Source organism: Lactuca virosa, chromosome 6 (assembly GCF_052849685.1).
Source record: "Lactuca virosa cultivar CGN04683 chromosome 6, Lactuca_virosa_CGN04683_v6, whole genome shotgun sequence".
NCBI classification, from domain to species: domain Eukaryota; kingdom Viridiplantae; phylum Streptophyta; class Magnoliopsida; order Asterales; family Asteraceae; genus Lactuca; species Lactuca virosa.
Genome location: NC_136431.1, coordinates 165260772 through 165274022, shown reverse-complemented (window position 1 = coordinate 165274022; position 13251 = coordinate 165260772). Strand labels below are relative to the sequence as shown.

The following is a 13251-nucleotide window of genomic DNA, read 5'->3' as shown; positions in this document are numbered from 1 at the left end:
ATTTGATGTTCAGAATGGCCATCAACATTCCATTCATAAACAAAATTACCATCATATTGAGAACGATCAAATTGAAAAGTTCGTTCTTCTAGTTGAACATCTGGAAGAGAGGGCCTATTCCAATAATTTCTTATGGTTGGTTTTGGATTTTTTCCGAAAGTGCTTCGCTTTGATTGATGAATTTTATTAAGATTTGAAAAGTTATTAGTGAGTTGACTAATATCATCATTTGAATTAACAAATTGTTGAGCAAGAGTTTCAAAATTTGTTTCACTATTAATATCACTATTTTCAGATTCATCATTTGTAAGAGTATTAATATTGTTAGTGTTTGAAATATGAAGTTTTGAAAGTCTTTTTTCTAATTCGTTAATTAAATCCATATTTCCTAGATTAAAATTACCATCGATTTGACAAGGAACAAAACTTATATTACTAGCGCTTGCCATATCTTGCTTATTATCATTCTTGTCTTTGAAAATTTTTTCTTCAATTTTAACTAAATGCTCGGTAATACTAGATAAGGTTTCGTTTGCATAATTATTTTGGTAAATAATTTTTTGAAGACCCTTTTCAGTAGTTAATTGATTTGGGGCTTGAACTAAAGGAGTCGCAATAAACATATCGTTAATAATAATTTCTCCTTTTGGTGGAAATTAGCAATAATTTCTTTATTAGAAATAATATCTTTATATTTTTTCTCTAAAATGGGAGTGATAGAATCATTTTTAAATGGGTAATTTATTTTATGTTTAGGGGCATAAATTAACTCAAACCATTGAAAAAAAGGAGAATGGATTTTATTTGATAAAACATAATCTTCCCAAAGGCCTAAATAGAGAAATCTTAAGTAGTATGATAAATTTTCTTCATGCCAAGCTCTTTTTTTATTATTGTAATCTTTGTAATACTCAATATTTTTTAAGTAATCAAAGTCAACTTGATATTCTAAATTCGAGAAATTCATTTTAACAGGTTGTTTTTGTTAGAATTGAAGAAATATGTTTTATTGATTCTAAATTATGACTTCGTGATTTTTCGTATTTTTTTATTCCTATCGTTAGCCTAGAAATTTTTTCTATTTGTTTATTATATTTATTAGTATATGGAAGTATTTTGTATAAATTATAATCTTCATGAATTCTAGTTTCTTCTAAATGTTGAATGGTTTTGCATATATTAGAATTTATCTTCCAATGTCTTTTTAACATATTAGCCCAAAGCTTATTATTTTTTGAACAATTAATTTGTACTTTAGAACTCATATTTGTTGTTTAAAATTTTGAAGTTCATCAATAAAATCTGATTTAGTAGGACTAGGAAAACTATTTTCACTATTTTGATCATCTTGATATAATGGTTTGGGAATAGAATTAGTATAGTCAACAGTTTTTAGTTTTAAAGATCTTGACTTTGATAACGAAGATTTTGAAGAGCTTGTTTCTGGGATAAAAGAAGTTGATAATCTGGATGATGAAATTTTTAAGGAAGAAAAATTTATATCTACTGAACCATCATTATATTCTATAATATTTGAGATTTGTTTTGAAGAGTCTAGTGGTTTTGGATCGATAACATTTTGTAAATTCCAATTACATGATTGAGTTATATCAGACCATTTTAACCTTTTTGGTGTGTGGACTTTGGTATGGTTAGTATTTGCTTCAAAAATAATTGTTTCATTTTTAGGACTCGATAAACGTGTTTTCGGTTCAAGTGTAGTTGTCATAGTTTTGTAACAGACACGATAAATTATTGCTAAAGGCTTTGTATCATCTTTAAATTCTAAATTTTTTGTTTCTACAGTTAACACTAAAGTATCTAAAATATTTTTATCAAATAACCCTACAGAAAAATTTGGATAACAATTGAAATAAATAGGTCCGTTAGCAATATTTGTTTCAGCCATAGCTAAAACAGAATTTTGAAAATCTTTATGTCTCTTGTCTCTTAAAATAAGGAGAACAGGGGCATCTATTCCAAGTCTGAATAGAGGCTTGATAGCAATTTGGACTAAACCGACATGTAAAAATTTATATTTCATTCTATGTTCTAGAATAGATCGTGATGATATATATATATATATATATATATATATATATATATATATATATATATATATATATGGAACCATATCTGGTTTGCATATCGTGTATCCTCAAATACATTTCTAACATATAAACCAGGCAATAAACATATAGCTCATATATAATTTTCTAATAGATATTTAATACTTTAATTAATGTTTGTATTAAAATCATGTTCGTGAAATGAACTATGCACTCACTTGTTAAAGTGGATGAATGGAGAATTTGGTAGCGCTCCGCCAAACACCTTGACTTTTCCATTGACATGACCTAGGTATGAATGTCACTAAGTCTTTGTCTAATATTCCTGACGACTAATGATAGTCCAGATTCCTCACTAATTCCAATGTCTACATCAAGATCTATCAAATAAGGAACAACCAGGTAGGATCATATCGGATGTATGGTTCATTTGATGTACAGAGTATACTGTTTGGAAATCCCACTTTAAACACCTCATTAAGTCCAGCCTAGACATCACTCCCATAAGGAGATAAATAAGTATTATGACATGGAATTACTGATAAATCTCATTTATAGATTCATAATAATAACTATGAATATAAATATAAGCTACATTGAAAACAATACAAGTGTAGCTTAACTTACAGAGATTTTCCTAACAGAAGTCTGGAAATTGAACTAGCAGAATCCCGAATCGTGAGCTTCCACTTATCGGGCTCTTAGGGATTCTAGAGCTTCGCTAAAATACACACACACTAAGAAATTCCAAAACTATAACTCATAGAATTAGAGTGGAGGTTTGGAGAGGTGTGAGGAACAAATGAGGCATTGCAACCTATTTATAGTAGGGGTGCACGCCGCACACCATAGATGTTCGCCACACATCTTGTCGGGGTTGGTGACGTGGCTTCAGTCAAACAGTGACATATAGTAAAAACCTTGTGGGCCACGTCTGCTTGTCAGTGCGCATCGTGCGCCGCATGTGCTTGGGCGCACCCGAAATTTAAAAAATCGTATCTTGTTCATACTAACTCCATTTTCGACGTTCTTTATATCCACCCATAGCTATCAACAAGATCTACAACTTTAATTTAGATTTTGTTGACTAATTATCACTTTATTTTTAAAGCTATATTTTTAACATGCTTAGATTGTTAAAGTCTGTATAAAAATCATAACTTTTACACACGATATCTGTTCTCGACTGTGTTTTATCGACGCATAGGTAATGACGAGATCTTCAACTCTCGTTTACATTGTTTTTCTTAAAAATCGACCGATTTCTATTTTGCTTTCCATGTCACGCACTGTTGCGTTGAGACTTCGAAAAATCATAACTTCCTCATATGAAGTCAGATTTGGCCGTTCTCTTATGTACGCTCTCGGTTTTACGACTACTATGGCTTTCATTTAGATTATTTTCCCTAAATAATCCTCCATTAATAACATCTATTTATCACTTTGACAATCAATTAACCTATTATTCTTTAATCCTCTAGCCCTATCTTGCGGGCTTTACATAATACAAGATAATATACAAATTATATGTAGTATAAATTATACGCTTAGAAATTTGGTGACAATGTTTATTTAAATAAAATAAACACTTCATAATTCACGCCACAAAATCATGTTGAAATTGACTTATGCATCATAAGTGATCTAACATCTACACTTGAATGAGAATTTAAGTATAGTTACATTTAAATCGGGTCAACACTTGATATTATTATTGTTATATTTGAAACTTTATAAAAAGAAACAATTTTTGTAAAACTGCTTCGTGTTTTATAAAACTTCATTTTTAATAAAACATATGGTGTCAAAACTTGTGGAACTCACCAATAATTTTCGTTGACGTATTTTTTAAATGCATGTATTATCAGGTAATTAATGCTAGAAGTATGTCACCGACTCTTTAGGAATTGTATTTCCTCACTTTTGTAATGATTTTTCTGATTCGGCCTTATGTCGTCCTATATTATGTTTTGTTGAAATGCTTCAAATAATGTCGTATTTTTAAAATTTTGAACAATGTAATTTTATTTCAAGACATCTAAGTTTGTAATATATTTCCTTAAGTGATTGTATTGTTCAATATATGCTTGTTGATTGTGATCCAACGCTAATGTCGCAACTCCGACGTTTCTGCCGCCGATCGGATGTGACATGTGGTGACAATGAGGTCGTGGGTGGTCGTGGTAGTGGTGGTGGTGGGGGAAACGGTGGTATGTGGTAGTGATGGTGGTGGGTGGTACGAGTGGTGATCTAAGGGTTCATATATAGTGTTAAAAAAAAGACAATATGGTAATCTTCAACATTCCCACATAAAAAGGATTTTAATTCCCTCATCGAATGAAATTTACTCTCCCCCAATGGAAGGAAAATTAGACTAATTTAGGAATCTACTTCCTTTTATAAGTTGAACCAAACATAAGAAAGTGTTAGAATTAGATTCTAATTCCTTTTGATTCCAAAAAATTCCAGCAAACCAAACAACACCTAAAAAAGCAAAGTTTTATTTATTTATTTATTTGTTTTGCATAGATTTAGACACATTACATATCCTAATTTGAAGTGTCGGTAGGGTTTTCCACCGACAACTTCAACCCCTTTAGTTTGTGAAAGATACTTTCCACTCTTCTACTTTATAAAATGTCATTTTTACCTTTTAACTTTTAACTTTCTAAATTTTCGTGTTTACTCCCCGTAGTATATATAATATGACTTTTAGTAGCCCTCAACTTTTAAAATTTTATTTTGACCCTTAGACTTTCTTATCTTTGGTATTTACCACATCCACGACAACTTTGTAAAATATTACTTTGATCTTATCGACTCTGAACTTTGTAAAATGTTGCTTTCATCCACTCGACTTTTTTAAACTTTCGTTTTTACCCTCGTAATATATAATTAGATTTTCTTTAATAACTTTCGTTCGTTAACTTAAAAAAAGCTAATTTATTACATTCTTATTTTTATGCATGTGCCCATATAATTTCGATGTGGTCAACGTTTAGACGTATATTTAGACCTTTCACCCCTCGACTTTTTAAACTTACGTGTTTACCCACTTTCTAAACTTAGTGTTTATCCCTCTACCATCCCTCAACTTATATAATGTCATTTTATCTCAATCGGCTTTAAACTTTGTAAAATATAGCTTTCACCCTCTCGACCACCACCACCACCCACACACACACACACACACGTAATATAGATAATCTATTTTCCTTAATAAAAATTTGTTGTATTTGCACCGACAAACTTCCAACCCTTTACTTTGTAAAATGCTACCTTCTACTTACTCTGTAAATATGTCATTTTCACCGCATGTTTGCTAAATAATGTATATGTTTTACATATGTAACCTATCATTAGTCAAATACATTGCCGCCATCGCAACATGCATTGGGCCAGGCCAATGATTTAATGTCATTCAGAATTAAATTTTTTTTATAGGGACGATGAATGTTAACATACAAAAGAACTGGACTAAATCCATATAATATATAACCACATGGACTACAACTGTAATTTACTTCAAAATTTAATTTGATTGAAATCTCTTGTTTGTGAGGCATTTAGAAATCGCAGGTCAATAGCAGTCCATGGCGTCCCTGGTTCAAGAAGACGGTAGCGACGATGTGATGGTAGTTCTCACATGCATAGATCGTAACGAGCAGGATGATTTTAGTCACAATCAAGATGAAGATGCTGTTATGATATCAACCGTCGATGTTTATAATTGGAACTTTCCGTCAATTCTTAAACACACAACAATCAAAGTTAAAGCTCAAAGAAACAGGCAAAGCTATGATTTTCATTTTCGATTTAGTTTATCTGATTAAATTTCATTTTTTTTCTTGAAAATTTAACTCTAATGAGCTTATATTGTCCCGTCTATGTACTCAATTTTACAGGCTCATTGAACATTCTTCCTATTTCCATGGACTCCTAGGAGGAAACTTCGGGTAATTCTGTTTTTCATCGCCTAGCTCTTACTTTGATTTTACTCTGAAGCTTAACAAGTAATTAACATTTCTAAATTGTACTTGTGCTTTGTTGCTAAACAAGCTTGAGCTTATGTTTAGCTTGTTTTCTTCTTTTTATTTTTCTCCTGTAGATAGATTGGTTGATTTTGGAAATCGATTGCTAATAAAGTTGTGGAGAATACTAATCAGTAAAGTGTGTTATGCTCCCAATTCAGAGAAAAAGAGTACTTACATCATCTTGGAAACTTAAACATTCTTTATCTAATATTTATCTTATTTTTTTTTATTTATCATCAGCAATCCAGACCTTGAAATCCTAGTTCAGTGGAACCAGCCAACATTTTTAAGTCTCTTGGCTTCATTGTTTGGTTCACCAGTGGATGTTACTTCTGAAAGTTTCCTTTCTCTATTTGAGGTATAAATTCAACAATCAAATTGATTTTTTCACCTCATAGTTTCTTTATTCTGCTACAATCTATTCTTTTGTCTTCCCCTACAGTTTGTATATTGTAAAAGATATAATTTCTTGTTTTGCAGGGTGCACTTTATTTTGGTATGGAGATGATTATCTCAAAATGCATGATGTGGCTGACTAAGGCAATATCAGTAAATGGAGTTCCCTTGCTACAACTTAATGATCTTCTCAGTATCTGGGAATTTGGGTCTGAACTCGGTGAGTTTATAAAATAAGCCTTAAGTTTTTCTTTCAGTTTAGTATGTATTTGTCATACATATGTAATATGCATGAATCATGAAATGATTTTATTGATGTTTTATAGACTTAATTAGGTACCCACATTGGTTTACTCCTATTTAATATTTGATAGAAATGATTGATTCACAAGATCTTGTTGTTCTTATGCCTGATAAGCTGAAGTCTTTTTATGCATTGCAGTGAACAACTATCTTCCTGAACTATGTACAACTTATCTTGCAAAGAATTTTGTACGTACATTCCCTTATCCAATCCTCCACATCTGCTTTAGTCATGTATCTTAGATAAAGGGTAGTATTGGAAATTCTGTAAATAAAAAGCATCTTATTAGTGGAGGGTAATTTAGTTATTATTTTGCTTAGTATAGTTTGTTATTTTGATTATTATTTATCAATTCAATTCAGTGAAGCTTTGATTTTCTGTTTCTTGTTTCGATTTCATATTCTTAATCAGTTCATAGCATATCATGTTGAACTACTGATATTTATTAATTTATTAATGCAAAATATTTGTTTTTGCAGATTTGGGCCATGTCATGTAGCTCTTTTGTTGATGTTCCATATGATTTGTTGCTTTCTAGCACAAAGCATCCCAATTTAACTGTAGATAGGTTGGTTTATATTTATTATAACATTCCAATTCCAATTCCAATTCCTTGAAAAACATTCTAAGAGCCTCTGAATGCCCCTTTATTGTTTCATATTGTAAAAGGAACATATCATTTAATAATGTTCTTGATATCTTCAGTGAAATGCAGCTTTGTGATGCACTTCTCATTTGGATTTCTGCTAACAAAGAACAATATACTGAAGATTGCTATATCAACCTTTTGAAGCAGGTAGAGAATAACATCTTATTGTTTACAATTTTTTTTTTAGAAACATATCACTAAATTTTCCACTCACTTTTTGTGTATTTACAGATTCGTGTTACCCTTTTGCCTCTGTGGTTTGCTTCTGGTATGTTCAAAATCTCCCAAGTTATCTACATACAATGATTTGGTGATGTTTATAAAAAAAAAATTGGTTTTTTAGGGAAAAAGACCTATCAGTCCTTATCCATGTGTTGCAATGAAAGCTATAGTGGAGTTATTACCCTGCTGAAACAACCTTTTACAATGGATCCTCTACAAGACAATGAGTTGCTTAATCTTAGAATTCGTTTGACTGAGTTAACTCAGGTGTGTAATGTGTATGTAACTCATTCTGCAATCTTCTTCATCATTATTTGATACAAATCTATGTCCTTTTTGCAGAGAGTGGATGTCTCATGTTGTACACAAATGAATCCTGCAATTCTTCTCTTATCAGTGCTTCCATTTTCCCTAAACTTGGAACCCCAATTGAGGATAAAATTTGAAAAATCACTAATCAATCATGAAACTATAAATGCTTTTCCATGGACAAAATGGTCAAACTTGACCTTTGAAGCAGTTTATGAGATCAATCTCTCCAATTGTCCCATGCTACCTCTTAAAGTTGCCATTGAGATCATCAGCTACTCATTTCCATCATTGAGAAAGTTGAAAGCTGCTAATCATTTAAGCTTCAAGACTTTAGATGTAATGCAGTTAGTGAAGAAATGTCCTTTACTTTGTGATATTGACTTAACTGTGGATGTGAGTCCAGTAATTCCAACTCAAGTCTCAATTTTATCCTCATTTCTTTCCACTTCTATCCTCCGATCATCTTCCATATATTGGCATAATAATCCCTCCAATATTACAAAGCTTATACTGGAAGGCAGAAATGACATACAAGGTATATATATATATATATATATATATATATATATATATATATATATATATATATATATATAACCATTCAAGTCACAATTCAATTTATTCCATTTGTTTTGGGGTCTTTTTGGTCAATTTGCTTACTTATCTTTTCAACTTTTTTTCCCAGATTTTGACCTCCGAGCTATATCTAATATCTGTGTTTCAATAAGTTACATAAGCCTTAGAGGTTGTACTTCAGTGAGTGATGTTGGCATATCTGCTCTTATATCCAAATGTTTGAAGCTAAACTCCATTGTGGCATGTGACACTTCTTTTGGACAAAATTCCGTTTTGGCTCTTTGCTCTTTAAATGCTTCTTATGATCATCATCCTTCTGTAAAACACAGTGGAAGGAATATTCCCCATGGTTGTAATCTTCAAATGCTTCACATTGGTGGCTGCAAAGGTGGGCCCACTTAACACTTTTTGTTAACTACAATTAGGTTTTGAGTAAATTATATCTTCCTATCCCTGTGCTTTAGCAATTTTATGGGATTTCGTGCAAAAAGCATTCTCTTTTCAGTTTTTTTTGTTATTATTTCACTGTTTGGTAATGCTTTTTTGTTCTGTTTGTTTTAGTAGGTTAAGCCTTTGTAAAATGACTATTTTGCCCCCATTTTTATACTTTCCATTCATTATTAGTATTAATACAAATACCCCCCCCCCCCCCCCCCCCCCCCACCACATCTATCCCTTTGCAGATTGGTGACAAAGGGATGTGGGGCCGGGATGTTAACCATCATTGTAATAGTTGTTAATTCAGTTAGTGGATAGTAGTTAGATAGAAGGGTATAATCGTCATTTTATATGAAGTTTCTGTTAGTTAGCTCTTCTTAGCTTAATATATATGTATTCATTTCTTCTAAATGTAATACAAGAGAGAAACATTTCTGCAATCTGTTCTTTGTTTCTCTTTCTCTCTCAATCATTCATTACATCCTAACATGGGATGGGTATGCATGTATGTACATATGTATATATATATATATATATATATATGATTTTGTGTGTATGTTATGTAAGTGTGCATATGTATATATGTATGCATGTATATAATATTATGTATATATATGGACATCTATACATAGTTTGGAATGGAGTTGAGACAAATGTGATCTTTGTGTCTTATGTTATGCAGGCATCAACCTGAGTTGTTTTTCAAAGCTTATGTCTCAAGCATACATGCTGAAGAATCTTTGCTTGAGGGATACTGAAGTGGTTGATGATGTCCTTTTTAATTTCCTTGGTTCTTCATTAGAGGTGCTTGATGTTTCTAACACCAAGGTTAAGAAAAAACTTCATTCTTTTACTTGTTTTTTATTTGTTAGTTTTCATTTTCAAATACACTTCTTTGAATCATGTATCTGTATTGTAAATAAATCTTGTTTAGATACTTGTTATTAAAGATATAACTCACTTGTGAATTTCAGGTTTCAAGTGCTGTTTTGGCTCATATTATTGGCAGAAATCCTGGTTTAAAATGTTTAAAAACAAGAGGATGCAACAACAACAAGTTTCTCCACCATGAATCCAAAAACCTTTTCTTTGAAGTTGTCAGATCCTGCAAATTAGAGGAAATTAGTGTTGGGTGGGGATTTTCATATTTATCTCTTCAAAATTTAAAGCCTTCACTTTCATCTCTTAAAGAAATAGAAGTAGGTTTGGGTGGATCCTTAGGTCAAGATGGACTGAAATGGCTTCCTGTAATTTCTCCTTTACTGGAGTCTGTGGTTCTCTATTTTCAGGTATATAATCATTGTTATTTTCAATGGTTAGAATGAGGAGGGCATTTACGTCTTTTTACACATGGCAGGTGATTTCAGATGATATCATAATAAACATGCTGGAATCACTGAAACATCTGAAATCATTTTCACTGTGTCATTGTCTTGGTGAGATATCTTCATTGGGTTTTAAAGTGAGGATGCCAAATTTGAGAAAGATGAGACTTGAAAGGGTAGCACCATGGATGAACAATGTTGACTTGGTCAACCTAACTCACAATTGTGCAAACTTGATTGAGCTCTCATTGCTTGGATGCCCACTTCTGAATTCGGGTTTGTAGTCTTCATATGCCTGTTTCATGAAAAGGGTATAATTGTCTATAACTACACAAATGTTAATTCAATCTTACAATGTGTATGTAGAATCACAAAAGATTATTTCAAGTGGGTGGCCAGGCTTGATCTCTATCCATCTAGAGGTTTGCAACAAACACTTCCTCTCTATATTATAAAAAAAGTGGTCAACAAAAACAAATCTAAAATTCTTTAAAATTTACTTGTTATGGAGCCATGTTTTCTGTTTTCCTTGTTAACATCTTTGTTCCAACTAGAATTATTAGATATTTTATAATGACATGTAAATTAAAAAAATATCAATTTTTTCGGCTGTTTCAAAAAAAAAAAAAATCAATTTTTTCGACCCTTTTTTAACTTTTGTGAATATTATATACCCTTTTGAAAATGTATTCACTGATTCTTCTTAACATCTTTTCATAGGAATGTGGAGAAATTACCAAAAACGGTGTTGTGTCTCTTTTTGACTGTTGTGCCCTTGAAGATATCTTGTTGCGCCACAATGTAAGCCCTCTTCTAGAATATAATAGTTGCATATAGGAAAAATAATATTGAAACAACAATAAGTTTTGTTGATGTGTTATTATTCGATGATTTGGCAATTGGCGTATTATGAGATGTTTGATTTTTAAGTGGTATGACATCCTAGTTGGCATTTTTTAAACTTTTTATAATAATAATAATAGTAATATAAATATTAATAACCTCAAAACATCAGTTTAACTCTCAACTTTAACCTTTGATTGCAGGGGTCTGGGATTCAGAAAGGTTTTATTCATGAAGCTGTAACCAAGGTATATATGCTCTTACTATAATACTGTTTTTTTCCTATACAATAATATGGACATTTTACCCTTGTGATCTTATGATAAAAAAACAGCTGCCAATGCTTCGAAAAATCTCCCTTGATGTATGTGATGCAAAGGACAGAGACAAAGACTTTGACATTCCTGAGGTAAGTTACCCTCCACAACATTATTTTCTTTCAAGGGTATTCTAGTCATTTCACTAGTAGTCAAACCATCCCTTTATATATGTGTCAATTTAATCATTGCAAACTTCATAGGACAGAAATTTCTAAGATAGACCCCCATTGAGTTGACCATCAACTTGTTTGACCTGTTCCATTTTCAGTGAAGTTTTTGAATTTTACCCATTTGACTATTTGGATATAAATTATTGGGAAAATTACTAAAAAAACATGTACTTTCACTATTGTATTGATTTAGCCACTTAACTATTAATTGTAGTGATGATATTAAACAAACCATCATACTTCATCCTAAATTATAAACCAAATGGACTAATTTTTACATAATTAGGTCGAAAGTGTCACCTCTCTATTGTTAGGGATAAAGAGTGATTGCTTTCAAGGGTAAACTTATCGATATCATTAACAGTCCCAACAATTTTTGTCCCAGTGACATCAGTCATAGTAACACACGTGCATGAAAACACAGTACAATTCTATCATGTCGTGTCCTGGCCTATGAGCATATTTGAAGTTTCATTTGATGGATTGGTGATTATATTTATATAATGTAGGTTGATAATCGGCACTTCTTAAGTCATGTAAAAATAGCAAGATGTAAATCTCATACTCATAGATGCATTTTTGATCCGCAACATGTTCGGGCTTCCACAGTGTCGATACATCGAGAAACATTGGTTCTTGTGTGGGATAGCAAACACCTCACCACAACTCTTGTGAAGGAAAGGGTCTAGCATTTCTAATGATAAAATTAATGATTGGATTGATTTTTTGCCATATGTGTTTTCTAGATAAAGTTATAATTGAGGCTTAAAAAACATTTGAGAAAATTCACTCTTGGAATATAAGTCATCTATGGGCCTAAAAAGGCATCATTTGTTATAGGACATGTATGTAGTGTAGTCTTTTTGGTCCCTCATAGTCAATTTATACAACCCACATGTTAAATTATTAAAAAAATTGTCCCTCTTGTAACCCTCATCTCCTTGTTTATAAATAACCCGTTTTCTTTGTATCTTCCCTCCCCTTCTTATCTCTTCTATGGAAACTCTTAAATTAAACGATTTTAACCAAAATTCTAAAAAGCAAATATGAATTTAATACAAAAAAAAAGAAAAAAAATTATGATAAAAATAAAAACCCATCTTTATAATCTTCATCCCTTAAAATTATATACTATAAACTCTCAAGTAGACAACGTTAACTAGTTAAGCTCGAAAAGGGAAAAAATGAATGATGCATGTGTAAATGAGGTGGAAAATCAAAGCTTTGGAAACAACTAGTTAGACTGTAAAAATGTTACTCATTAAAAAAATAGTAAACTGCACAATTTAAGAAGCAAACATACCTCAGGGTCCATTACATGAGAGGTCAATCGCAGAGCACTAGCAATATATGATAGGTCAATTGCTAGAGTCATTAGTATTGGCTTTCTTGCCACTATGAGGTTTCACTTTTGGATTTGTAGAACAACTTCTAACCCTTTGAGGTGTTAGACGTTAGCTCTTATACCATGTTAAATATGGACTCATTGATTTTCTTTCCAAAAGAGCCTTAGATAAAAGAGGTGGATGTGACATTAGTGCGACTCCAACATATTTATCTTTCGTAGACTGGAATGTCCAACATCACATATTA

At 31.6% G+C, this 13251-nt stretch overlaps 1 protein-coding gene across 4 annotated transcripts; it reads left to right on the top strand.

Annotated features, from left to right (window-relative positions):
- The first annotated feature begins 5645 nt into the window (after positions 1 to 5645).
- LOC145120435 (ubiquitin-protein ligase) lies at positions 5646 to 12628 on the top strand. 4 transcript variants are annotated; one of them, XM_079056259.1, is made up of 19 exons: positions 5646 to 5859; positions 5975 to 6025; positions 6344 to 6461; positions 6584 to 6719; positions 6942 to 6991; positions 7283 to 7371; positions 7509 to 7599; positions 7684 to 7720; positions 7796 to 7941; positions 8017 to 8521; positions 8672 to 8950; positions 9683 to 9804; positions 9975 to 10289; positions 10358 to 10601; positions 10692 to 10747; positions 11046 to 11126; positions 11372 to 11416; positions 11503 to 11577; positions 12168 to 12628. In XM_079056259.1, exons 1-19 carry the CDS (start codon positions 5663 to 5665, stop codon positions 12345 to 12347), a joined length of 2817 nt encoding a protein of 938 aa, XP_078912385.1. In that variant the 5' UTR covers positions 5646 to 5662; the 3' UTR covers positions 12348 to 12628. The 4 variants fall into 4 exon arrangements, with proteins under 4 accessions (XP_078912385.1, XP_078912384.1, XP_078912387.1 ...); XM_079056258.1 differs by having other exon boundaries at positions 9683 to 9828; XM_079056260.1 differs by lacking the exon at positions 5646 to 5859 and adding an exon at positions 6178 to 6239 and having other exon boundaries at positions 5885 to 6025; positions 9683 to 9828.
- Positions 12629 to 13251: the final 623 nt, after the last annotated feature.